The sequence below is a fragment of the Thermobia domestica genome, chromosome 15 (assembly GCF_964235325.1).
Source record: "Thermobia domestica chromosome 15, izTheDome1.hap1.1, whole genome shotgun sequence".
In the NCBI taxonomy this organism is placed as follows: domain Eukaryota; kingdom Metazoa; phylum Arthropoda; class Insecta; order Zygentoma; family Lepismatidae; genus Thermobia; species Thermobia domestica.
In genome coordinates, this window is record NC_137468.1 from 31,609,650 (window position 1) to 31,636,915 (window position 27,266).

General features: G+C 35.8%; 1 protein-coding gene across 6 annotated transcripts in view; it reads right to left on the reverse strand.

Moving 5' to 3' along the window:
- Nucleotides 1-27,266, reverse strand: part of LOC145672168 (uncharacterized) — a 306,869-nt gene that overhangs the window by 247,528 nt on the left and 32,075 nt on the right. The window contains exon 2 of one of the 6 annotated variants that reach the window (XM_081741527.1): nucleotides 7,987-8,173. The exons of 3 other annotated variants lie outside the window; for them this stretch is intronic. Coding sequence is in view for 2 of the 3 variants with exons in the window: in XM_081741524.1 (XP_081597650.1) it covers nucleotides 7,987-8,189 (203 nt within the window). In the remaining variant the exon portion in view is untranslated. Of the gene's footprint in view, nucleotides 1-7,986; nucleotides 8,720-27,266 lie in introns of those variants that run through there. 2 more of the 6 variants (XM_081741524.1, XM_081741522.1) reach the window with 2 other exon arrangements.

Here is a 27,266-nt window from a genome sequence, read left to right on the forward strand (position 1 = left end):
ACTTTCATTTTCATCAGGATCAATAATTAAAGACTCCACACTTATTCCTTCCACTCCAGGACATTCACCACATTCTTGAAGAAGACAGTTGTCATTTCTTACGGATCATACTACTAAAGGAAATAGGTCACTCATGACAGCTTCAATACAGGCTGCACCTTTGATTTGTAGCAACGCAGTACGATAGCAGCTAACTTAAAATTTGCACAATACACACACACACATACACACTTCCCTCGCAGGTTGCGGACTGACCCACTTTAGTCGAATACCGTAAAATTCCGAGTGACCCATTCTTATATTGGGATTGTTCTGTTTAAAAAGTCAGTAAATTTCTTTGGAACGCGTAAGAAAACGTTTCGATTTTTTTAACTTTTTGTCCTTTTTCGGTCACTAATGACACCGCACTTAATTGAGACTTTGTCTGGAGCATTCCAAATCATCACTGAGGTAATAGTTCAGGCTTTTTGTAGATCATAAGAATTTATTAGATGGCCATTTCAAGTAAACTTGAAATTTGTGCGTTTCGTAATCGTAATTTCCACCTCAGATTATTTCGGTTTAAGAAAACGGAGGAGCAGGGGGATGCTCATTTTACTATTTCAGAAAGCCTTCTTGATCAAAATAATAATAAAAAAACAGCCAGGGAAACCTTTTATTCTTCATTTAATGAATGTGAACCACAAACATCATCAAATCATTGCACTTTTATTGTTCCCACTGTTGCTAACTGTGACATCAAAGTTAACGAAACTTCGCTAATTTTAAAAGGCTGCAGTTAATTCATGAAGAATTGGTCGAGAATGGTATTTGGTGTGTTTATTATTCATGTAAAGTTGAACCATCTGACAAAATTTCAGAATTTTAAAAGATGGTGTTTTTGAGAAAATGGCGCCCAAAAATGGCGATTTTTGAAAATTTTACAAATTCTCGAATTTTTTGCGACAAAACGGTTGCACACAGAAGCGATACAAAAATATTTTCGGAAAGCGAGTAACCAGGTCTTACCAACCGCGAAAACAGAATTTTAAAATTCGAACCAAAAGTGCTCGAAAAAAATTCGCAAACTTCGACTTTTCAGATAAATTGACGTTCATTTCTTAATTTATGTACAAAAAGATACGCATGCGCAAACCAAACTATAATAAAATATAGTTTATTTATAGCCCTATGTACATACCACAACAAGAATTATAACTCTACCTGTCTCCATAGCCGAATGGTGAGGCTCCGAAGTTGACCATTTTCCATGTCTTCTACAATTCATAAATTGTACTCCCCGTCTTTGATGGCCCATTACTTGGCGGGAAAATTTTTTTCGACAAAACAAAAAAATATGGGTCTCTTAAAAACATGTCTAGTTGCTATAAAAAAAAGTTTCAACAATATCTGAGATGGTGATGGTACATGCTCTGCCTGAATTGAAATGGAAGGCACCATATATATATATATATATATATATATAAATTATATATATATATATATATATATATCAAGTATCAAGTGTTTTTATCTATTCACTTTGACGGTGCAACTTAGGGGGAGAGACAGATATATAAAAATGATCGATATTACTGTCGAATCCGTAAGTTTTCAGGGTCGCTCAGACAAGCAGTGACACTTCCGATGCCGCCAAATGAAATGTATTCTCCCCGTGCGGAGAACGGACATTCTGCTAGTAATAGCTTGAAATTATCATTAATTCTTTTTTTAAAAAAATCAAGTTGAATCATATTTTATTTAATATTTTCAGAGTTAAGTAGTTATTTCTTGCAAATACTTTGTAACTTCAACATTTGGAAACTTCTTTGCGATATCGCAAGAGTAGTTAGTTATACCTGACTCGTGGCAAGAACAGAAAGAGAACTATTAAAAAGAAAGGGGGAAAAAGCTATTAAATTTTTAGGAAGAGTGAACCATAACTTTCATTATTATTCAGTTATGATCCGTAACCTTCCTTTTTTTTAACCAAGAGGGTTATTGCACTTTATTATTATATTTTAGATGAGTATCGTCGATGTAGATTTAATTACTGATAAAGAGAAAGATACGGCATTTATTCTTTTGTTTCCACTTGAAACAAACCTGGAAATGTAATGCATACTGCAGTGAACAATTATAAATCGCTCAGCGGCTCAAAAATATGCATTACGTATCAAGAATTCTAAGGATTTTAACGGTGTTGAATACCCCAACCCACTCACCTTTGTATTCTAGTCCATTGATTTATAAAGTGAATTGTTTTTTGTGTTTTCTTCGATATTAACTAGAATTTTAATGATCTGATATTACTAATTTCTGCTTCAAGTTTTCATTCTTTAACTGTTACTTACTTCCTGAAAATTAAGTATTTATAAACTAGCCCTAATTACCTGCTTCGCTGGGTTAAAATAATCAGTCCTTTTTTACTATAAGCGTTCTCTAATATAGGTCATTTTCGATCATATTTATGTCTCTCTCCCTCCCTCTCCCCCAAGTTACGGAGCTGAATTCGGTTTTAAACGGCATTGAAAATGTTACTGTTCGTCTTAGAGACCCCGAAAACTATGGATTCGGCACTAATATCGGTCATTTTCGATCATTTTTATATATGTCCCTTTCCCCCAAATTGCGGGGCTGAATTTGGATTTAACGGGCGTCGAAAGTGTCATTGTTCGTTTCAACGACCCCAAAAACTATGGATTCGACACTAATATCGGTTATTTGCGATCATTTATATATATATATATATATCTTCTCCCCCTCCCTTAAGTTGCACCGTCAAAATGAAATTATAAAAACCATCCTAGCCTCAAACTCATCTATGTTGAAAATGTGATTGAGATCGGTCGGGTGGTTCAAGAGTTATTAAGTCACAAATATAGACCTTTCGCTTATATATAAAAACGATGGCTAAATATATAAACGAAAATTATGTATTTGTATAAAGTAACATTACACTCATTAACTTCCGGGCTTAAGGCCCCCCGAAATCTTACTTACTACAGTAAAGTAAACGAAATATCTAGCAGAATTTTCACATTTCTAGGCAAAGCCCCCCCCCCCCCCGAAAGTTAGCAAAGCTCCCCGAAACAAAATCGTAAATACGCCACTGATTACACTTATACATAATGCAAAATCTTTTTTGAAAAAAAAAAAGAACCAAGATATATTTAATTAGACTTAAAAAAGAAATTAGTAAAATTACACGATAAAAATTCCAATTAATTTCAAAGAAAACTAAAAATAAATCCCATTAAATCAATGAGTTAAACAAAACAAAAATACCCTAAGTACTCAACACCCGTAAATTTCCTATATCAAATTCTTAAAGTATACAGAGACTCAATATTAATAAGACAATAGATGACACTCCAGAGCGTTGTGCAAATCTTAAATTTAGTTGGTAACTTTGGAGCCGGAATTCAAAATTCTCAAGTATGAATCGTATTTTTAAAAAAGTGACTGGAATTATTTTTTTAGTAACCGTGAACTTTACGGAAAGAGAAAAAATCTCTCTCTTTCTCTCTCTCTCTCTCTAAGGGCGGAACCAAGGTGGCTATAGGGGCTATAGCCCCCCTTGACCCTCAGGTATACACTGGATAAAATGGACTTCAATCCTGTTTTACACTGGATAAACCGGCAAACTATGTTTTAGCCCCTCCCTTGATCATATCCTAGATCCGCACTATAGTTACTATGCAAATTTAAATTCAAAAACTCAATATTAGATATCAAGAGCCAAACAAGGTAAAAGGTTAACATTACAGCAGTAGCTATGTGGGCATTGTGTGTCCGATTTAACTTTATAAGATATTTAATCCTATAGCAGTGGTCGAAGTGGGACTGTATACGGTGAAATGCCGTACCATCTCTGGTTTTTCATTGATGAATGCATGCCATCTCTGGTTTATCAGTGATTAAAACATGCCGTCACTGAAAAGTGGATTCTAAATACCTTTATTAAATCCACTTTTATACACAATAATTGACAAATAGGTTTGCACGTAACATTTTATTTCTTATGAAGAAATAATTTCTAAGTTGACAACGCCGACATTTTTGTTATCTTCTTCCTACCTTTTGTTTTTAAAATGAGGGTCTTCAAAATTCATCTAGTTTATAGTTTAATGTACCATATTGAATTGTTTATTTCTTATTTTGTGTGTGCCTTCTTGTCTTAATGCATATAAATGTCGCGGTTTGAGCGTGGGCGGATTTATAGATTGTCTACTGTGGAAAGCGAGGGTTTGGAATACCCCACAGTCGAGTGGGGAAACCGGGAGTTTTCCCGCAGGAAATCTTTAATATCCTCATTCGGTTTTTGAGCCTTTTCGTGTATAATTCTCTATAATGCAACATCAGGGGAATTTTTTTTTTTTGGATCAAAAGATCCAATATATTTCAGGCAAAAATTTTCTTGTAGGACTTATATCTCAAGAACTACATATAGTGTAGCCAAACCAAAACTACCAATTTTCTCAGAATAATGTGCTTATTCCGTAAAGAACACGAAAACTGGATTTAAGGACCGTTCAAAAATTTTCTTGCCCCTGATCCAAAAATTTCAATATATTTCATAGAAGCAAACATTTTCTTGTACGCCTCATATTTTGAGAACTACATATACTTTAGCTAAAATAAAACTAACAATTTACTCAGTATGATGTTCTCATTCCTTTAAAAAAAAAAATATATGAAAACTCGATTTAAGGACAGTTCAAAAATTTTCTTGCCCCTGATCCAAAAATTTCAATATATTTCATAGAAGCAAACATTTTCTTGTACGCCTCATATTTTGAGAACTACATATACTTTAGCTAAAATAAAACTAACAATTTACTCAGTATGATGTTCTCATTCCTTTAAAAAAAAAAAAATATGAAAACTCGATTTAAGGACAGTTCAAAAATTTTCTTGCCCCTGATCCAAAAATTTCAATATATTTCATAGAAGCAAACATTTTCTTGTACGCCTCATATTTTGAGAACTACATATACTTTAGCTAAAATAAAACTAACAATTTACTCAGTATGATGTTCTCATTCCTTTAAAAAAAAAAAAAATATGAAAACTCGATTTAAGGACAGTTCAAAAATTTTCTTGTCCCTGATCCAAAAAATTTAACAAATTTCATAGAAGCAAACATTTTCTTGTACGCCCCATATTTTGAAAACTACATAGAGTGTAACCGAAACAAACAATTTACTCAGTATGGTGTGCTTATACCGTAAAAAAATATGAAAATTGGATTTACGGGCCGTTCAAAAAATTTGTGGCGCAATGTTTTGATGCATTTTTTGGATTATTTCTAAAATTCTTGTTTATTTTTTTTCAGAAAGTTGTTGGCGGGGGATCAAAGTCCATATCTCTCCTATTACTACAGAGAAACTCTCCCATGGTTTTTAGTCATTTTGTAAATAGAAATACAATCTTTTAGGTAATATACCCTCAATGCATTTCAACATTTAGGTATCCAGTATGTCGAATCAACATCGTAATACACATACCGCCTCTGCTTTTTTCCCCACTTCGAACACTGTGTATAGGACTTGAGAAACTGTTTGTAGTACAGTTATTATCTTGGGCAAAATACCATAATAATTTCATAACCTCAATAAATAAGGAAATAAATAAACAGAATATATGTTCAAATTTATTTCATTATACTTTTTTTTATTAAACTTAGTTTATATTGACCAGTGTAGTTTCAATTTTAAATTTACTAATAATGTTATTATTATTATTATTATTATTATTATTATTACTATTATTATATTTTTTACTTTTTAACATTTTACGAAGTACTGCGAAAATATCTCGTTTTCGTCTGTCAAAAAATTAACGGTCGCTCTTCATACAGGGTGCTAGGAAAAATTCGAAGAAAGAGTTCTACTCGAAGAGCGACTGAAATTAAAGCGTTATTACTGGCTGAAACAGGTCCATTTCAATAATAATAATAATAATAATAATAATAATAATAATAATAATAATAATAATAATAATAATAATAATAATAATAATAATAATAATAATAATAATAGTTATTCTGTCATTATTGACAGGTCACTTTGGCGTAAATTGAAAATTTATGGTCTTCAACTAACCTTCTCGTCTTCATGCAAAAATTTTCTGTTATAATACTGTTTATACAATGTAGACTTTCGCCTTCTCACCCTTTTTTTTTCTGTCACCGTACCTTCTAGCACGTCCCTCATGATTAGATATCGGATTTTTATGCACTTAAAATTCATGAAATATACATTTAATATGCACTAATAATGCAATAAAAGAGAGCATTTTCAAAACATGCAGCAAAGTTGTGACAATTTTTTTTTTTTTTTTTTTTTTTTTTTTTTTAAGGTGAAATAAACATCAAAAGTGTACTTTAACTGTTGCCTATCAGGGACTTTTCTTCAGAATTTACTTTTATGATAGTAGTTTATATAGCCCTATTAAAAAAAATTATGGGATTAAAATAAGCACAGTGATATGAAAACACGATGTTTAGTTTTTCTTCACGTTTGTATTTTAGAGTACATTTACTTTATACGATACAATACAAGCATAATTTTTCTGCGTCTTTCTACTGTACCAAATAAATAAATAAATAAATAAATAAAATAAAATAAAAATCGTTTTTAAGGATTTACTCCTTCCCGTAATTAGCTTTACAGTATATTACGAGATGCCTCTCTAAAGTTTTTGGTGTTAGTTTCTGACATTTGAAGCCAAAAAATGACCTCTCAACACAGCAACAAATGATGGACAACATTTATAGAGAGCAGGAAGTTTAGTAGGCATATCCATATTTTCTGGCAAGTTGAAATTTAACCCTTGATGGTATTTTCCCATGGCTTCAACTGTTTTATAGGTGGAATTTCCGGCAAAAAGAACAGTCAATTTCTGTTCCACAACGCGCCCGAAATTACCAAAAACTGACTGGGGCTCTGCTGAACTTCATTAACTAGAGATACACATTCACTGAGCACTATTTCTCGTGTCTCTTGTTTTTGAATTGATGTCAATACGATATTACAATGAGTCTTCGTCATTATCAAATTACTTTTAATGTCTTGACAATTGAAAGCGTCTTTGTTCTGATAATCGGTTGCTAACATTATTAGTCCTCCGTAAAATTAGGCATTCTTCCATCCTCGCATGCAAAAAAAAGTCATTTAAGTTGCATCGACATTTAAAAACATTGAAAATACAACTAAAACTGCATTTATTGCATGCTATAAGAACACACCTTAAATAACATAAATGGAATATGTTGAATATGCTCTTAAACACCAAAATATGCACCTATATGCAGTATAAAACTTCAAATTCGAGTTGTATTATTGTTGTTAGAAACCCCCGGAGATGCATAATATAAGCAAACAAAATTTGCACTTGCATAAAAAAAAAAAATGTCTACTCGTTATACAGTTCCTACTGTGCCAATGTTCCAACCATTTTTCTCCTGTTTAATCTACACTATTAAATAGAAGAGCAAAATGCTACTTAATTACTTATGGACGCCTAGACTATACTATTATAGGGAGTTACTCTAAAATTATTCGTTTCTCCCCTATTATTTCTAAGAATCCGTTATTCATTTGTCGTTCGATCCAGCTAATTTTTCCCAGTCTTCTGTACACCCACATTTTGAAAGCCTCCATTCTTTCTTCATTGCTTTTACGTAGTGTCAATTCAATAATAATCGGTCTTTATATTTCATGCTCTCTAAACTTCTCAACAATGTTCCAGGGGCACACTTAGTATTTGGAGAGGCACATATTATTTTCACACGATACTATTCTATTTATTACTACATTATAGACGTATTTTTTAAGTCTCCTCTTGGGGGCACTCTCAGAACTCCGGGGTCAGTGTCCCCCCCCCAAAAAAAAACATGTCTGGAAGAAACACTGAGTACAAGAGGCAAAACTGCTCAAAACAAGCCAAAATAAATAAAATCAATTAAGATGTTAAGTAAAATATTTTTTCTTTGGTACTTACGTTGCAATAGGATTCGGATCCACTTCGTAGTATTTCTCAATTGGGTCCTTTTTGACAAGTTTCGCCAACTGACAATCATCCACTAAGACCACGCCATCCTGAATCTTTTTCTGGTTCCATTGCACTGGCGGAGGTTTGCATTTTCGACTCCTGCTCTTGGCACGTCCCTGCTTCGTTACCGCAGGTGCTGGAGGATAAATCATTTTGATTGTTTCTTAAATTAATTAATGTTCTTTTTTTTACTCTATTTTTTTTACTTTTCTGTCCACACTTCTCTTTCAGGTACCGAACTAGAACAGAAACCCGCAAAAATAAATTCACGAAAGTTCTTTTACATTTACTAAATGCACATCACACCAAAATTTTAATCTAGCATATCGTTCACTAGTTTTTGATAAAGATATTAATAGTACCTCCACTACCAATACTGGTAGCTGAAAAACGCCTTCACAAGTTTCGTGGACACTTGGATAACTTGTTGCCGATAAGACCTTCACATTCACGTGATATCCTACGTTTTGCCGCAGCTGTTCACGGCCTGACTGCTCCCTACAAGAGTTGCACTTGTTCTAAAGGACTTCTCCACTTGTTAAGTTCTTCGTGGATGAGGTCTCCCACCATCAGCGCGTTAAGCCTTTCGAATTAACGTCTCGAAGGTCGCTTCTTGTAGGAGGAGAAGAGCGACGCTTAACAACAACACAAGGAGAAAAGAACTGGAAGATCCAAACCAAGAAGAAGAAGGCTTGTTTTAACACAACGGCACGTAACACAGAACTGGAAGACTCCAGGACTTCTTGTTTTTGCACTACCAAAAAATTGTCCTCTTCTTTTTCTTTTTTTGACTTGCCAAAGACACTAAACTTCTTTTCGTTGGATAGTCTGTGACTACCATTTTAAGAAATGAGACAACTTTATGACTTGAACCGTTTGGTTTGGTTCGCAAACGCATTGCTTGGAAAAGAGAACTTTCCTGCTTATCGTATGCGCATGAAGAAAATATGTACAGTACGTATAAATACTTTCCAGTACTCTGGTTTAATTTTACTTTCGAAAGAAGCGCACCACTTAGCTTTTATGTGCCTTTATATAAGTGCAATTCTGTCAACATATATAGGACTTATTTCCTTAATGATTCACAAATCTTTTCATCATGAAATGAAAATGCAAAGTTTTTTGAACATCTAAAATTTCGATTGATACTTATTAATAGAGACCGGATGTTAGGGGAAAAGCCTATTTTTTTAATATTAAAGATATGATCAAAATAATGTTTCAAAGTTTATATGGGAGGTTATAGTTTCAATTTAAGCCAATTTTATTTTGCCTATTTCGTTTCTTACTGCCTAAATAATTGCTTTAGTGCCAGAGATGAACGCTCTACCACTGAGCCACCGCGACCTCCTCATTTCATTAACAGTCCTACAGTATGGTATAAATAGTTCTTGTAGGAAAAATCCAGAAAGAGTAGATTACTCTTGAATGCGTGATTAATTTTCGTTTTTTTTTTTTTTAAATAATGACATGTACGTGATTTTGTTGATATTTCATAAATAAATAAATATTTCAATTTAAAAGTTCTCCAAGGGGTACATTATTGTTGGGGAAAGATTTCTTCGAAGTTTTCCACTCTATGGTTTAGAAATTAATGTTTCCCGAGTAACTGCAACTGTAGACAAGATTTAATTGAAAAACTGGGGACGAGGAAGTTTAGTGCGGTGGCCAATACATTTTTTTTTTTATTAGTGCACGCCAATATATTCTATAGTCTCAATAATATTCTATAGTCAAGTGTGAATTAACCATTAAGCAAAATAAGCACGTGCTTAGAGTATCAAGTGACAAGGGGTCACCACATAAATTCTTCATAGCCGAACTTACCGTGATGCAAAATAAGCACGTCCTTACAGCATCAAGTGAAAAAGGGCACCACATAAATTCTCCATAGCCGAACTTACCATGGTACAAAATAAGCACGTGCTTAGAGCATCAAGTGAAAAAGGGCACCACATAAATTCTCCATAGCCGAACTTACCATGGTGCAAAATAAGCACGTGCTTAGAGCATCAAGTGAAGGGGGTATCACATAACTTCTCCATAGCCGAACTTACCATGGTACAAAATAAGCACGTGCCTAGGGCATAAAGTAAAGGGGGTACCACATAAATTCTCCATAGCCGAACTTAGCATGGTGCATAGGCGAGACTATGCAATACTCAAGTGGTCCAGCTGAATCAGTATCCGCAAAAGGGGATCCCCACATTAAATGAAAACAAAAAAATTACATACAAATAAATAGGTTACAATAACAATAAGAATACTCAGAGCGTGCACAACTACACCAAAGGTCATAATATGAAAATGGGAAAGTCGTGGGCTTTCAGCACTACAGCCATTTTAGCCCATTACCGCATGAGGTATGACGTGACGCCCCTTGGCGATCACACTTCCCAGGGGAGTGGGGAAGGAAGGAAACAGCCTGGAACCTTTACGTCAAGTACCACCCTGGGCAATGCCTTGTGTGAATGAGGAAAACCCAGGAAAATCTCACTCAGAAGGGCTGACCTGAAAAAAGCTTTTACACCTTTCCGACCGAGTGTTCCCACTGAGAATCGAACCCGAGATTGCTACATTGTTAAAAACAATTCCTTGCTCAGAAATAAGAAAAATGCATGTTCAAAACAAAATAAGTAATTTTTACTCGCATTTGAGACAAAATGTCTCATTATTTTCAAACGTATTTTTATTTTGAGTTCAAGACAAATTTTCAGGTTCCCATTTATGAGATTTTCTCATTTCTTAAAAATGAGAATGAAATAGTGCGTGATTTGTAATAAATATCCCTTTCCGACCGTACCCGCACAATCGTGCGGGTAGCTTTGCTGTATTATACAAGTGAGAATTTTACATTTTTCACACTCATTACGGCTTCGATCGATTGTGCGAGTTCCGTACTACGAATTTAATTTGTTTCTTCGTTGCTATTTAGCAAACCATTTGAACTTTGAAGAGTTTAATTCAGCTGAACTGAAGGCGACTTGGCTTGTAAAGGTAAATATTTTTTATTTTTTTTTATCTTCTTTGTTGTTTCAATATTTGATGTCACTGTATTTTGTGACTTAGATGTCTTGACTTAAAGAATTTTAATATGTTAACAATGTCAAGGATCTTATAAAATAGAGGATCTGCCCTTACAACAAAATCTTGAAGCCATACGTCATAGTTTCACCACCTCTACTCTGCCCACTCCGCCCAATAGGATCGCAAAGTTTTGAGCCAACAATCATGGCGGAAACGAAAGTAGCCAATCAGACGATGGCGGAAACGAGAGTAACCAATCAGATGTGCCGATGCTCGATTGCTTTTTTTGGCTTCATTCATTTAACAGCATGAATATACATATGGGCAGATCCTCTATTTTATAAGATACTTGAACAATGTAGCATAATCGTTTGTTGTATGGTATGTAATTTAGAATAAAAATACAAGTAGCACGATCGTGCGGGTTAGGCTTTATTTCTCGTCTTGTAAATAATATGATCGACAGAAGCACTAGATTCTTCTTGAGCCTTTTCATCAAATATAGCGTGATAAAAATACTTAAATTTACTGTAATTTTAGGATAATGTTTTAATGTAATGTACACGCTTCCTTCAAAGAGGAGATACCCTCTCCAAAATTTTCCTGGCCCTATATCAAATCAATTTTTATGTTTACAAAGTATTGGTTTGAGAACATTTTGCACGAAATTTTTTTATGTCGCTCCACAATTAGTGGCTACCGCACGGTCCTCGTATGGAACGTACTACAATAGTAAAGGACCTCGCTTAATTCTCATTTTAGTTTACTTTGTACATATTTAATTGAAGATAATTTGATCAGATATTATTTCACTTTATTCTGTTAAGTAGACTATAAGTTCCTTTTGTGGCAATTAAAAAATACTAGCATTTGACATTCTGACGTACGTAAAACCTAAATCCTTCATATCTATATATTAATTTATATATTTTAAACATTTAGTATCTGAATGTATTATTATTATTATTGTATTTTGACCTTTCCAAGGAGGCGCTGTATTTTGACCTTACTAATAATTATTAGATACTGAATCCATCATTTTTAAGGCTATTTTCGGCAATTTATGAAGTGCTAAATTCTTGCTTAGCCATGATGAGAAATTAAGCAATAAAGATGACCTACATGGCGAAAAAAAAGAGAAGAAAAGTAATAAATCTCCATTGCGCAGATATTCTTTTTAACTTTTATGACCAAGAGCAGAATATATTTCTCAGTCAATCTAACATGACATGAATCTCATTCATTATGTGTAGGAAGGTCACATACACATACGCACATACGAGGATAGGAAATGGAAGCTGAATAAAAATGTGTGTTAGCTTCTGGGAATTGCTGTGACGTATGCAACAACAGATATGGTTGTTTTTATTAAAGACAAGCTCCTTCAGTAGACTGCGTAACGCATAAGACATTAATATGTGTCATCAGAACATTCTTTTGATCCACGTAGTAGGAAGCGAGGTGTCGGAAACGTGTGAATATGAATGGAAGGAAAGAATCCCAAAGAAGACAATGAAAACAAAAACTGAATGAATAAGACAATAAAGAATCTTCTACGTTATCAATTAGAAAGTGTCTTCCTTTTTTTTCTATTATTTTTTTTCACTTCTGTACATCTTGCGCACAGGTGTCAGAAAGAGATTTATGTGTTTCATATTTTGAATATTAATAAGAATGGACAAACTCAAAGTACCGGTATCTCTGTTAAGCTATTAAAAAAGATTTCGTTGGTAGAAATACATTATATATACAGGGTATTCATTTATTATGTAGCCAAAATCCACTGGTGAAATTCTCACACCTAAACAATAAAAAAAAAAAAAAAAAGTCCATATGAACATAGAGCGAAAACCGCGTTGTTTCAGAGTTACGAGGTGCCGAAATCGAGAAAATTGTAACTTTGAGGTTGCCTACCTCGAAAACTATGAGAGATATCAAATGCTGTTAAAGAAATATTAGACAAACTAGTACACTGTTTATCTAAATAACCAAGTTTCAGAGTTGGGACGTATCGATGCAACGGATTTTATAAAGGGAGATGTGGTATAGGATCCGCTCTTCCACCTCTCTCTCTCAAATCATGTGCGCCTATACGTCCCAACTCTAAAACTTAGTTTAGATAGACAGTGTACTAGTTCCTTTCAAAACCCTATTGACTAATTTTAACATCGCGAAGTAGGGATTGTGGGAAAATGTCTTAAAACATATACATCATATTCCACCAAAATCGAATAATTTTAATCACAGTGATTGTGGAACATATTTCTTAAATCGCGGAGCAAGAAGGGGTTATTCACTCCTCTCTGACTGATTTTAAACCCAAGCAGTCGGAGATGATTGGGGAGGATTCAGTAATTAGTGGTAAAGCGCTCACTTCGGGTGTGTGGGGTTCGATCCCAACCTTCGTCAAGTAAGCATCATTTTGGATAAACACCGTGTGAGGGGTTCCTCGTAGCTCTATCGTTTCCTTCCATTTTTCATTCCATTATTTTGTTCATTGTCATCATCATCATCGTCGATGTTAGCCCTGGAGCACAATCGTGGGATTTAAAACAAAAACTCATTCTTCGGTTTCGGTGGGACTTCGATTTAACGGATTTCGAAAGCAATGTACAAAATCTGTTGCAGCTGATTCAGTTTAAAAGTGCTGATTTAAAACTTAAAGTGTTAAATTTACGATATTATAGTAATTACTTACAGTATACAGATATTTTACACTCTCAGATTTTATAGTGTACTTGATTAAAAGTACAATATTGTATATTTCCTCTTTTTTCGCAATGTGATAGTTGATACTAGCCACTACAGACTTGGTGTCGACGGCAACAGCGGTCCACTATTACTCCCTTTTTAGTCAAAACAAGGGATGATTTCACACTAGAGTTCCACGTAAGCGAATTTAATGAGACTGATGGTGCTTCGGTTGAACTAAAATTCGATTAAACTGGAAGAAATATTTTTTATACATGGTGATTCAAAACAACACCGAGAGCATTGGGAGGTGATTCCTGACACCAAGATAAGACAAAAAGTATAGACCAACCTGGGTCCAGAAATCCGTCATTTCAGATTTATAGGCTGCCGAAAACATGAAAAATGAACTTCAAAAGCCCATAGGTTCAATACTATGGAACCTATCGTAGTCGAGCCAAGATTTCGCTTAGGAACTAGTATGTGCCCTATCCTCTGGTTTCAGAATCCTCTGGTACTTCCGTAACAGTTTTTATAGAGGTAGCTGGTGAGTACTTCAAATTATATGCCCGTAGTCAAACTCACTCTATAAAAATTGTTGCGTGAGTATCGCAGGATTCTGAAACATGTATTTTTGGATAGCGCACATAAATTAGATTCTAAGTGAAGTCTTGAACCGACTACTATAGGTCCTATAGTATTAGAGCTATGGACCTTTACAGTTCATTTTTTCATGTTTTCGGCAGCCTTTAACTCCGAAATGACGGATGTCTGCACCCAGGTTTGTCTATACTTTTTGTCTTATCTTGGTGTCAGGCATCATTTCGCTACGTTGTTGGTCTTGTTTTGAAACATCCTGTGTATAGAATAGATATTTTTGATATATTTTCAGCGTGAAAAGATGTTGTTGGCAACATGTGATGCATTCAAAACGGAACATTAGAACTTAACATTTCTGAACTAAAGCCATACGATTAAAGCAATGGAATTTTTTTTATTATTATTATTATTTACTTAAGATTAAATGAATGTTTCTTAGTAGCGATTGAGTTAACCTGAAAATTCGGTTAATTGGAATTCGGTTAAACGGAACTGTGGTGTAGTTTTTTTTCCCCTTAATGATATTGTACATTCAAATAGTAGTAGTAGTAGTAGTAATAGTACTATAACACTTCCAAGTCCTGTATAATCGGATAGACATTAAAAGCTAATGAAATAATTCATTTTATTGGCAATTATATTACCAGGTCAAATAAATTGGCCACTTCTTCTCGAAAGGTCATTAAATCCTCAAATAATTTTCAAGTTGATTAACTGTTACGGTTAGAAGCCAGTAAGTACAGTTCGTTACAACGTATGTGTATTCCAATCAAAAACATTGTGAATGAATTATCGTCCAATGAAACATATATCAACCGTTCGGTTGCTTAACTTTTTATTTTCTTCTTCTATCTTCCATATATATTTTAAACACGGCAATTCACTTTAATTCTAAATCATTAAAAAAAAAAAAAAAAAAAAATCATATCAGGTTTTTCGTGTTGTCCAAACTGAACAAACCTGTCCCCACCCATGGTTAATTATATTATATCCACAAAACAGTCTCTCATTAGAATATTTGCATGTAATTGTATCCTTGGAACAGTGGTTAACAACGTTTAATTATGGTTATTGCAGAAGTTTACGTGTTCACTGAACGAAATCCGAAACTAGTAGACCCTCCAAACATAGGTAACTATTAAGTTACTTTATTTAATGAACTATGAAGTTTATTGAGTAGACTCCAAACCGTTAGTTACTGTCATATTGTAAGAAATTTTGGGTGTAATTAGTTAGTTTTAAACGTCATTTTATAAGTGATTTAAGAATGAAATTGTAAGCTTCTGCACTGTAAAGTTACTCTGATTGGCTGGCAAGCAAACTGTCAGGACTTTCATTGTAAACCTGCAATCAAAAAATGCAATCTTTAAGTTTTACGTCACACGGTATACCGGATTCCGGATAGGCTAAAGGAGACGGTGATGATGAGAAATGAGTGAAAATGATGGAATGAAGAAAGTGGGAGGAAACGGGAGAACCCGGAGAAACCTATGCACACGGTGTTTGTCCACCACAAATATCACTTGGTGTAAGCTGGAATCGAACCAAGGACCCCGTGCACCAGAGGTGAATGTTCTTCTACTGAGTCACCGCGGCCCTGAATTTCAATCAATCTCAACACGAAAAGTGTAATTGTGCACGTTGTATTTGTAGCTATTATAATTACGCCCTTCTAAAGTAATCTTTTACCAAGGAATGTGACATCGGTTATAAAGTATCATTGTTGAAAACATTAAAAAGTAAATTTTATCGAAAACGTAAGATGTATGTAATGATGTATGTAATGTAATGAGGGAGAATGTATTGGCACATCTATGCGTAATCTGCACCAAATACCCACGTTCGAGAAAAACGCTTCTAAATAGGCTAGGTTCCTCCACTATACTTACTTAGAAGCAGGGTGTAAAAAAATCATATTTTTAAAAAGAAAATCATTTTTGTTGATTTTTTTATTTAAATCGAATTTTTTTGATTTCAATCAAATCTTTCTCCTCGTATAATACAAGTCGCGAACTGAAGAAAAAGCATTAGGAATTAGTATTAAATGCTAATTACGCCATTTAAGTGAAAGTATTGGGGTTGAATTTTGAATTATCAATAATCGTTAACCTATATCAATCCCAAACAATGTTTCTTAACCCTTTTAAATTATAGCTCTTTCCAAAGGTAAATTATAGACTTTCAGTCAAGCAGCTACAGCATCATCCCTATTTATCCTAGGATAATTGTACATTCATCACTCTCTTTATAACAGAACAGCTGAAGCGGGAAATTTTGAGAGTAATCGGCATTTTTCACTTTTTTTTTTTTTTTTTTTAATTGATCCCCTCTGGATTCTCCTGTGTTAACGCACAGATCTCAAAATCAACTGGGAAATACTAAAGAGTGTACTAAATGTGTGTACAAGATTTCAAGCTTCTATCTTGAGTAGTAAGGGTGAGGAAACTATTTAACAATAATTCCCACAATGCCCCAGATGACACGGATGTAATATAAAAAATTTTCTCAGACATCTCTATTTATCCTAGGATCATGATTTGTACATTATTCTCTTCAGAATAAAACAAATTTTCAAACGGTACCCTTCAACTGTCTCCATCATGTATCTGGGGCGGGTAAATCACGAAAAAAGGAATTTTCTGTTAAAAATATCTTTTTTCTTAAATTTTTACCTGTGTGGACCCTCCCCTTGTTTTAAGGCAGAGATCTGAAATAAATCTGGAAAATACTGAGGTGTGCACTGAGTAAATGTGCAAAATTTCAATCTTGTAGGTGGAAAAGTAAGCCCGCGAAAAATATTTCCCAAATACCCCAGATTCCCGTATAAAACAGGATCTCAGCTAACATTTCTTGGAGGCATCCCTATTTATCCTAGGAGCATAGTACGTATATCATTTTCTTCAGAATAGAACAGCCTTTCAAACGGTACCATTCATATGTCTCCATCTGAGGCGGGAAAATCACGAAAAAAGCTATTTTTTGTTGAAAATATCCTTTTTTTAAAAACATTTTTTCCCCTCTGGACCCCACTGTTTCCACGCAAAGATATGAAAACATCTGAAAATTATTAAGCGGTACACTGAACGAGTGTGCAAAATTTCAGTCTTCTGAGTGCATATGTAATTCGCCAATAATAATAATAATAATACACATAATAAAAAATATCTTTTTAAATTTATGACGTCATCACACATTATGCCTCAACGCAGAAAGGCGTGAAAGCATATGTAACGTGTTCTAAAATGCCCCCAGTCTTGAAGAAAACGAAGTAAAAAACCTTATTGGTACTTTTTTAATCGAATAATGAAGATTCTACCCTATCATCTAAAAATAGGTGACATAATTTAAACAGCGTTTATCAAAATGACACTTTATTTCACAAAAGTTACTGATATTTGGCAGGGGCCTATTTTTAAAAACTCAGAACTAGTTTGCGGTATGAAATACATAAATTTCACCTAAAGTTATAAAATTAACAAAAAAAAAAAAAAAATGGAGAGGGGATAACACCCCTCTAAATACGCCCTATTATCTGAGAACAAACAAACAGACACGCACAAAAAAGAATTTTCGTCTTAAATGTCGATGGTGATTTCCCCGTTGGAATAGTTAACGATTTTAAAACCCAAACCCAATGTTACGAAAAGAAGAAAGCAGGATTGCTCCGTTACCTGTTCAAAACGGGATTTTTCCCTCATCATCCTCTGCATGACACTTGTTTCCATACTATACTGTACATTTGAGTCTCATGGTATTATGATTATTAACTTCCAGTATCGAAATAACAGAACAGAAACGGGATTTTATTTATTTTCACTTTAAATTAATTTATTTCGTAATTCGATTTAAATCAACGATTTTTATTTTTAAAAAATCAAGTGATTTAAATCTTGATTTAAATCAGACTGATTTAAATCAATCCACCCTGCTTAGAAGTATGCTATACCTTTAAGCACGACAAGTCAACGGTCTGAACTTGTATACGGGACAAAGAATTAAACAAACATTGATATTTATTTGGGCTAATTGTTTTTCCATCTTAGATTTGTCTGCAATTTGCCTGCATGCTAGCGACATCTCTTGACTCTAGGTAGTTGGCACTGTAGCTAACGAACTACAGGGTGGCGCACAAATAGTGGCAATATTAGATGCTGCCTTTATTAATGTAGGGTGAGTTCGCCAATAGTCGACCGCTGAAAAAAAAAATCTTACTTCTGAACACTTATAAAACGTGATGATTTCATATTTGACAAAAGTGAATTATTTGCTTCATTTGGGTTCTTTTGTACCATACCGTGTGTTAACTGCTCACTTTTAAAATTTTGCAGTGACATAAAAATGCGTTTTACGAAAACTTATCAAAATTTCCACTTGTCGACCATCGTCATTCAGTAGTCGACCGTATTCATGCTATTAGTCGACCGTATTCATGCTATTAGTCGACCGCGCGCAATTTTTATCATTTCTATCGCTTAAAAGTAATTGATTGCGTTAGATGATGTTTGGAAATTTTATTATTCGTGAGATTTGAACTTGATAAAACGATTATACAGATTTTATCTAATTTTCTTAAAGTTTTCTCCTTAGTGGTTATAAATTAAAGGATTAAGCTATTAGGGTTTGATACATAGCAACTTTATTTGGAATAGTGCATTTGATTATTAAATGGTTCTTCCACGTGAAACAATATTTCTCTCCTGCGTTATATGCGCACGTTATCTTATCACTTATTATAGCTTTACAAATTCTAAACAAAGTACGATTCTAGTAGCAAGAAAGCTTTCGACCATTTGGCGCATGCTTGGCTTTTGGCTTTCTACGCTTGCACTTCAAACGCATGCTTTCATACAATTTGCTTTGTGTTGTACTTGCAACGATGCTTTAGACCCTTCACAGAGCGTCATAGCTCACTGTCCGTTCATTGGCTATATACTTGACTTGTAAAACGTTTGCGTCAAGCTTGAATGGAACACTGGATGCAAAGTTGCCTCCATGTAACTTCGTTACTGGAACCCAGATTGCGGCATGCTTGCATGTTTTCCAATCAAGCTGGATGCAAGTTTGGCCGACTTGTAATTCAAGTTTACAGCAAGCGGTTTGCAAGTTATCTCTACTACGAGGGGAGTCACTAATATTTTTTAAAAAAAATCCTAAGTGTTCACGTTTCCCCCGTGTGAAATAGATTTCTCTCCCGTGTTAGGTTTCTCTCCTGTGTTACTTGAGCACACCGAGTTATCTTCTCATATATGATAAGGTTTCTCTTCTGAGTTACTTTAGCACATTGAGTTATCTTTTCATGTCATAACAGTAAGTTCCTCGTTGTTTGTTCAAATAATTTATATGATACACTCTGCACACAGGAACAGCTTATCTGCGAGATCTTCCCATGCATAGCCAGCGGTACATCGAAAATGGAACCATTTACCACATTCATCGCAACCCACTAGTTTATCCTTACTTTCCAAACCAAAATCATTAATTATAAAATGAAATGAAATCTTTGAGTTTTACGTCCCACGCTTATGCCGGTTAGACTAAAGGAGACGGTGATGATGAGTGATGAATGAAATGGTGGAATGAAGAAATTGGGAGGAAACGGGAGAACCCCGAGAAAACCCACGCACGCGATGTTTGTCCACCAAAAAGTTCAATTGGCGGGGGCTGGGATCGAACCCGGGACCCCAAGCACCAGAGGTGAACGCTCTACCACTGAGCCACCGCGGCCCCTATCATTAATGATATATCACTCCACATCCTCTGCATATGGCTCCATCGCCATAGTAAATTACATCATCTTTATTGTGATGTTTTACAACAGCAGCTGTTCTACAGTTCTTCTTCGATCTTTTCTTAGGATTTTCCGTCTTCTTGCTCTTTCTTGCCTTTCTTTAATCTCTGTTGCGTTTCTTTTCCTGATCTAGTTTCTTCTATTTTGTTTTGTTTTGTTTTTCCTTGCAGTCAGTACTCGGCGATATTATTCTAAGCTAATTGCAAACGGTATCTTCTCTACTTTCCTCTTAGGTTTTTTGACTGGACTCTTGGGCCAGAACAGATGCTTTTTAAAAGTTGCCGTTATATATATATATATATATTTAGGTGTTGCGATATTCTTCTGATTTGATTCACTTGGTCCAGGAACAACTCGCTTTCAATGTCCTTTGTTTCTTGCTATGCTTCTGGTATATAAGCCAGAGCTTCAGTAGAATGTTGTTTGGGAGAATAAGTATATTGCTGAATATCCTTCATAGGTTCCGTTCATTCAGTGGAGTTGATGTGTTACCTTTCTTCTCATTTGATGGCACAAATTCTGGAATGGAAGCTTCCTTTCTCAGAATAATTAAAGGCCTCTCTGATTCTGTTGTTGAAGCAGACATACAACTGATTCTTCGTTTGGCACAATACTAATTTCCTCTTTCTTCTGTACTGCAATGGTGTCTGATTCCTCAAGTTCAGTTGGTAGAATAGGTGCCATATTCACTGTTTTCAGTTGTTATACTTGGATTGGCTTCAGCAGTCAATGACTGGAGAAGTTCATTTAGTAAATCCTGACTAACAGTAAGAGTAGACTCAGGCAAGTATTCATTGTTATCATCAAGTACAGGGATTTCACCAACTACAACTTCGTCATCTACTGGTAAGCTGGCATTTTTATCATCAGTTTGTAGTGTTTCGTCCATCGGCTCTTCTGCTGGAAGTTTCAAAACTTCAAGGCCTGTGTTAAAGTCAACCGCAGCCTTTTGAAGTTCATCCTTGTACACAGTTATAACTTTTCTTGCAGTAAGATCTTCTTCACTAACGTTTAGCTGAGTGGAAGTACTCTTTGTTTTTGCATACACTCTTGATGCATTTTGTGTTGTCAACGGCGTCCGGATTGAAATTATACCGTCCACATTTGCGAAATACATCATTGTTGACAATGTAGCTGCTGTTGCTAGGACTTCTGCAATAAGTGGTGCAAACTGAACTCTTGTAACAGAATATAAATTATATTCCGTTAGATACCTGCGGACAACGAATTTCCAATTTGTTTTTAACGCCTTGAAGACGGATACATCGCATGGGTGCAAGATATGCGTTGCATGAGGGTACAGGGCATACACTATGATCCGTCGATGAAAAGTGTTACAGGCTTAGGTACATCGTAATCTAATAGCCATTTATTGAAACCGTTGGCGACCCACTCAAAGAATGTCTCGCTAATCATCCATCCAAATTCGGATCGTTCTACCACAATCGAAGAGGGAATATTAGACACAATGTGCCTTATGCAGAGTCGTTTTGACGTATGATTAGAGTCATACTAAAGGTCTGACTACTGCAGGGAACACATGTTAGTCGAACGCTTTAGTATTGCACTAATCACGCGTCACAACGACTCTTCATAAGGCCCAATATCTCTGAGCACTCGCGACTTGTATGGATAAACAATCGTTGGAGCAAATGCTTCTCTCGAAGAACTAAACGTCCCTAGAAAAGTAAGCGTTAATTTTTCTTTATCTTGAACCTCATAAATATTCTTCCCGCCCTTTGATCCCAAAATTTTCCCGGATGATGGGCACAATTGAAAAGAAGATTTAAAATTCTACGTGGATCTTCTAGAATGAAAAGATTGTTCGTACTGGTGAGATAAGTCTTAAGATCATGACACGCGTGCTAGCTATTAGATCAGCTAGAAAGGCTTCTTGTTCTTGTTAAAAAAAAAAAAAAAAGTTCCACATTGAAATAGATTGTCAGAAAAAGAAACTTTCAACTAACGTTACTGGACAAAATCTAGTCAGCACAGTATGAAACAGTGTGGTCAACAGCTGGCAAGAAATATTCCAATAGTCGACCAACATGAAGGACAGGCGGTCGATTTTTAGAATATGTCACGATATCGAAAATTTTATACATGCATGTTGAAAAACAGGCCTTAATACCAAACAAGGAATAATTTGAAGCAATTTGGCGCACTCTCAAATAATCCAATAATCGACCACCCTTGGTCGACAATTGGTTTGTATGGGAAAGGAAAAATGCCAAATTTCGACCACATTTTAACGCGTATTTTTTCATTTAATACTTTCCAGTTATTGACAAATTATGCTGGTACAGCTTCTAGACTAACTTAGTTATGTAACTAAAACATTTCTTACCTCACGTACTATCTGTATCCTCAGAAAAATGAAAAACAACAGGAACACAAGATTCTCATTACACGCTGTTGTAAAGTGCGCACTTTAGTCGTAATTCTACAGATAGGTCGAAATATATTGGTCGAAGACGACCAGCTAAACAAGAGAGAGAGTTAAACAATGAATGTCATTGGTAGTATATGATGCAAGCTATATCATGAATAATTTTTCGCTCCAAAAGACCATCAGATATATTTTATATAGACAATAGTAAGCAAAAATGGTCGACTATTGGATGGCGGTCGACTAGTGGCGAACTCACCCTAATAAAAATGATTACACTAGTACTTACTGGTTACTACATTCTGGAAAAGTGTCTCAATGCAGCATATGTTCAGTGTGGACAATTTTACACCGAACAACCTCTTCAAAGCGGCTGCACATGTTTCATGCCACTCTGCAACACATTTCACTACACAACTGCACTATGCGAGCTCGAATTTCCAAAACCTTTTGGGGTTTAACCAGTAGAGTCTGTCCTTTAAACCTCCCACCCCCCTCATATAAAAGAAGACACAGGAATTTAGATTTAAAAAAAACATTTAAAAAGTTTCATTTGTTAAAATACGGACAAACGTGCGTGTTCAGCCCTTTTTTTCCTCACAATGCAGGATTGCGATAAGCTTAATTGCCACCCACGCCACGTCTGACGATAATTTCCCGTGACCTTAACTATCCGTATTTCCAGGGTGTTTGTGTATTGTTATATATTTAACACAAAATATTTTTGTCATAAACTAACAAGTACATGAGTCAACTATTTGTGCGCCACCTGGTATTAGCCTGACTGTAGACTATTGGGAATTAGCGTGCTGAGAGAACAGACATTTTGCGTTTAAGGTTGGTCTAAAGCCATGAAATAGTGTCGTCAGAAAGAAGTACAATGTTATGTTCGCAGGGGGCATAGCTTTCAGTTTTTACGAAATTTACAAAAATAGATGGCAGTGTTGTCGAACCCAATTTGGAAGATTGAGTTAGAAGTTTACCTCCCCTTCTTTTGTTTTTTTTCCTTGCGAAGGATGGGGCAGAGGGTGTGGGATGTCGTTTGTCTGCGACCTTCGTAGGAGTTTTCTTTTTCGATACTTCTATCCCTCTAAGTAACCTGACACCACCGACCACTGTCTAGTAATCTGCAGCTTGCGATGCGGAAGAGGAGTCTGAAGCTAATCGTTCCATTTCTTATAAAGGACGCTGAATAGCGAAAATGCCGATTGCTGAGAACACTTTTTTTTTTCGGTATTTGCAGTATATTGCTTGTCTTTGTTCACGTGATACTAGAATTGCAATTAAATACATTTGCTCAGCACAGATTTAATCAAAGACGTCATAAATGACAACTCAAATTGAACACAAGAACCTCCAGTGGCGTACACACAACGTTATAAAGAGGAGTTCAAGCACCCAAGTTCATATCGTATACCATTGATCTGTACAATATATTAACGGGTAAAGTACAAAAATTTGAATTCTTCACCCAGCATAGGAGTTTTGAAATGCTTTACTTACGAGGAAACGGTCTCAAGTGTAAACAACCGATTTGGCTGGGGTCCAGATATGTGTTACGGGAGACCAAAGTAGGAGACACGTATTTTGGCGTTTGGGCCCATACGCAGAAATTTCCGAAATACGGGGCCCCAAAGTGGCCCTAAATGCTAGAACTAGGAGGCGAACGACGTTACATGTACACAACCGATTTCGCTGGGTTCCGGATATGTGTTACGGGAGAGCAAAGTAGGAGACACGTATTTTGGCGTTTGAGCCCATACGCGGAAATTTCCGAATTACCGGGCCCCAAAGTATCCCTAGATGCTATAACTAGGGAACGAATGACGTTACTTGTACACAATAGATTTCGCTGGGTTCCGGATATGTGTTACGGGAGACCAAAGTAGAAGACACGTATTTTGGCGTTTGGGCCCATACGCGGAAATTTCCGAAATACAGGGCCCCAAAGTATCCCTACATGCTATAACTAGGAAGCGAATGACGTTACTTGTACACAACCGATTTCGCTGGGTTCCGGATATGTGTTACGGGGGACCAAAGTAGGAGACACGTATTTTGGCGTTTGGGTCCATACGCAGAAATTTTCGAAATACAGGGCGCCAAAGTTGCCCTACATGCTATAACTAGGAAGCGAATGACGTTACTTGTACACAACCGATTTTGCTGGAGTCCGGATATGTGTTACGGAAGACCATAAGCCAAAGTCGAGGAGATGTAGTTTTTCTTCCGACCAAACCTGACAGGCCAGCAAACTTTACTTCCGCCACTCTGCCCGGTTTCCTGACAACACACGCCGTATCGATTAAATATTAATGTTCACTCTCTTGCACAAAAGTGTTCCGCCCAGTTTCCACACATCCTAGCCATAGAAATACAAGCGAAAAACGCAAACGTTCTTTCGCCCCGTTGACACCCTCGTGGTCAGCAGATCCCCCTCGACGGCTCGTGCCAGCTGAACATCTGTTCAGATTTACATGGGTACCACATACGCCAACTTCATGGCCTTATTGAAAATCTAGCAATATGAGACCCTGTATATTTGACATTCCTTTCTGTGGGACCTAACAACAAACACAAGTCTCATACTTTTGGATATATTGCAATATATTCCAACCCAAGCCAACATTCTGTACCAGTAACGTTATTCGCTTCCTAGTTGTGGCATGTAGGGCCACTTTGGAGCCCCGTATTTCGGAAATTTATACGTATGGGCCCAAACGCCAAAATACGTGTCTTCTACTTTGGTTTCCCGTAACACATATCCGGACCCCAGCCAAATCGGTTTTGTATAAGTAACGTCATTCGCTTCCTAGTTATAGCATGTAGGGCCACTTTGGGGCCCCGTATTTCGAAAATTTCTGCGTTAGGGCCCAAACGAAAAAATACGTGTCTCCTACTTTGGTCTCTCGTAACACATATCCGGAACCCAGCGGAATCGGTTGTGTACAAATAACGTCATTCGCTTCCTAGTTATAGCATGTAGGGCCACTTTGGGGCCCTGTATTTCGGAAATTTCTGCGTATGGGCCCAAACGCCAAAATACGTGTCTCCTACTTTGCTCTCCCGTAACACATATCCGGACCCCAGCCAAATCGGTTATTTACACTTGAGACCGTTTCCTCGTTAGTTTTAAAACTTCATGTACTGTCGGTGTGGAGTCATAACGCTATTTAGCGATGAAGACAACATAACAAAGAGAGAGAAAAGTGGAAAATAGTTTTAACGACAAGATTAGCAAGAGAGTAGTGTTGTATTTACGAAGATACTAACTAACTAACTAACTAACTGACTAACTCTATGGCCTATGGAACCCGGAGGTTCAATGCCGCGTTCACAAAAGCTCTCCACTGACTTCTATCATTAGCTAACTGCATCCAGTTTCTACTTTGTATTCCAATCTATGCGAGATCCATCTTAATATTGTAATCCATAAAAATATTTCGTCGCTGCGCCTCGAAGAATCGCTATGTGTTAAAACCACAACTTTTGAGGAGAAGCAAAAAACATTCCAAACTCTTAAAATTTTGCCAGATACTCGGTAACACTTGAAAAATATATACTAATAAAATTGGTTATGCGTATATTATGCACTGGACATTGTTGTAGCTTGCTTCAACAATATTATATTACTATTTTTGTGTTTATTGCGCCTTTATAAGCACATAGAGGATTTGTATACATTAATCAATACGTAGGCGATGAAAACCTAAAGCCTTTAATTTCAATCTTTTTTTTTTTTTTTTTTATTGTAGTGACGAAACAATTGAATATTCACTTATAACATAATAAGGGACGCTAACTGACAGCTTTGAGGTTATTTGCACCTCATAACTCATTTTCAACAAAAATGTCAGAAAGCGGTTCTTCGAGGCGCAGCGACGATTTTTTACCAAGATGTTAGGGTTGCCAACTAGCCAGTTTTTCACTGGGCTGGCCGGAAATATTGCTGTTATTTTGATTAAAGCCGATGAGCAGTACAAACTTCTTACCAGCTCCTTTATGACTTCTTTTTTTGGGATTTGTATCTAATTCGAAGCAATTTCATCTAGTTCGAAGTATAGATTTGGAAAGTAACTTTCATTCTGTAAATCCAAAACTTTCACCTTTCACTATCTATCAACAATTAATATATTTTGTTCATCTGTTTAGATAATTTTGAAGAGATAACAGGGACTGTATCAGAGAAAATTTGAAATTTACTTGTAGGTGTAAGGAATTTTATACATTTATTGAGAGTGAGAAAGGACTTCTTAATACAGTAAAACCTGCCTTCAACGGACCCTTTATTAAACGGAAAACTGTCTTAAACGGAAATATTTCACGGTCCCATGAATTTTGGAGTGCAAAACGTGTAAAAGCCCCTTCATTAAGCGGAAACTGTGTTATGCGGACAACGGAAAGCAAAATAAACCTTTAACGGAAAATTCAGAGTTCCAGACTACAGCGTTTAGAAAATGTTTAGACATTCTGTGAGAGGGTAAATATATACATTACATGTCTGCGATAAATTCTTCGTTCTTTTGTTAAATTTTTCTGGGTATTGTTGACCTTCCCCAAGCACTACTCATATTCACCCCCACAATTTGTCCGTAGTCCCCTCACCTTAATCAAGAATGAAACGGAAAGTCTGAAGAAGAAGACGAGGTGGAAGAAGAAGAGGAATGCGGTACCGAGTTGAAAAGGAGTGAAGAATAAACACGTATCAAGATGATCTCAGAAGTTTAAAGGAAC